The sequence below is a fragment of the Mus pahari genome, chromosome 21 (genome assembly GCF_900095145.1).
Source record: "Mus pahari chromosome 21, PAHARI_EIJ_v1.1, whole genome shotgun sequence".
Taxonomy (NCBI): Eukaryota; Metazoa; Chordata; class Mammalia; order Rodentia; family Muridae; genus Mus; species Mus pahari.
The window spans coordinates 30,323,706-30,324,814 of record NC_034610.1 but is presented as its reverse complement, the minus strand read 5'-3'; the positions used below and the strand labels follow the sequence as shown (position 1 = coordinate 30,324,814).

The 1,109-nt window shown below is 45.5% G+C and overlaps 1 protein-coding gene across 1 annotated transcript in view; it reads right to left on the bottom strand.

The window, feature by feature from the left end:
* The window catches only part of LOC110337962 (DPH3 homolog), an 11,433-nt gene extending 11,207 nt beyond the window's left edge, over positions 1 to 226 (bottom strand). Inside the window, exon 1 of the mRNA XM_021221110.1 lies at positions 223 to 226. Within this exon, the coding sequence (XP_021076769.1) occupies positions 223 to 226 (4 nt within the window). The remainder of the gene's footprint in view (positions 1 to 222) is intronic.
* Positions 227 to 1,109: the final 883 nt, after the last annotated feature.

The following is a 1,109-nucleotide window of genomic DNA, read 5'->3' as shown; positions in this document are numbered from 1 at the left end:
TTGGTGTTTTCCCTTTATTATCCTTTGAAGGGCTGGATTCGTGGAAAGATATTGTGTGAATTTCATTTTGCCATGGAATACTTTGGTTTCTCCATCTATGGTAATTGAGAGTTTTGCTGGGAACAGCAGCCTGGACTGGCATTTGTGTTCTCTTAGTGTCCCTGTTCCTGCTGGCACAAGCCTCTCCTGGATTCTCTGGAGCTGATGTTGCATTCCACTCACCCATGACCCCGAGGACCTGTGGCATGGAGAGTACTCCAGAGCTCAGTGGCCTGTGCTGGGGTTTAAAAGAGAGATGGTGGGGATGGCCCCAACCTGACCAGACAGGAACCCAGCCTCTGGGCGGGCAGGGTTCCTTTTTCCCTGTTCCTGCTGGCACAAGCCCCTCCTGGATTCTCTGGAGCTGATGTTGTGTTCCACTCACCTGTGATCCCGAGGACCTGCGGTGTGGAGAGTCCTCTGGAGTGCTCAGTGGCCTCGCTGGTGTTCAGAAACTCCAGCTGAATCAAATCCTGGTTCAGTTCCCAGCACCCACATGATGGTTCACAGACGTCTGTAACTCTAGTTCTTGGAGATACAATGTTCCCTTCTAGCCTCTGCAGGAACCAGGCATGTCCGTAGCATGCAGACATACATGCAGAAAAAACACTCTTGATAGAAAATAAAACCCGAAAAAAAGACTTTCAAGTTTAGAAAGAGGAAGACTTTCAGAGTAAAGGTTAACTTTCTGTGTGGACAGGACTCCAAACTCTAGTCTGGTAGAGACATTTGAGATTGTCTTTTCGAAAACAACTTTCAACAAAAGGTTTTTGTCTTTGACTTATGAGTCAGAAACACTTGTGCACTGGGCTGTGTGCTAGATGTTTTGCTCAGAAGGTGGAGTTCATTGGCAGGTAGGGTTGTAAGTATGGTTTGGTGAGTGAGTCTGTATGGTTTGGTGAGTTTGTATTGTTAGTCATAGACGTCCAGCTGCTTTTATTTTTAGGGACTCTCATGGAGTTGTTTATATTTTGGAAGGAGGCGTCTGTTTTGTAAGGTAACTATGTTGTAGGTTTGATAACCCATGGAACTTATCTAGAACTGACCGATTCTTTTTTTTTTTTTTTTTT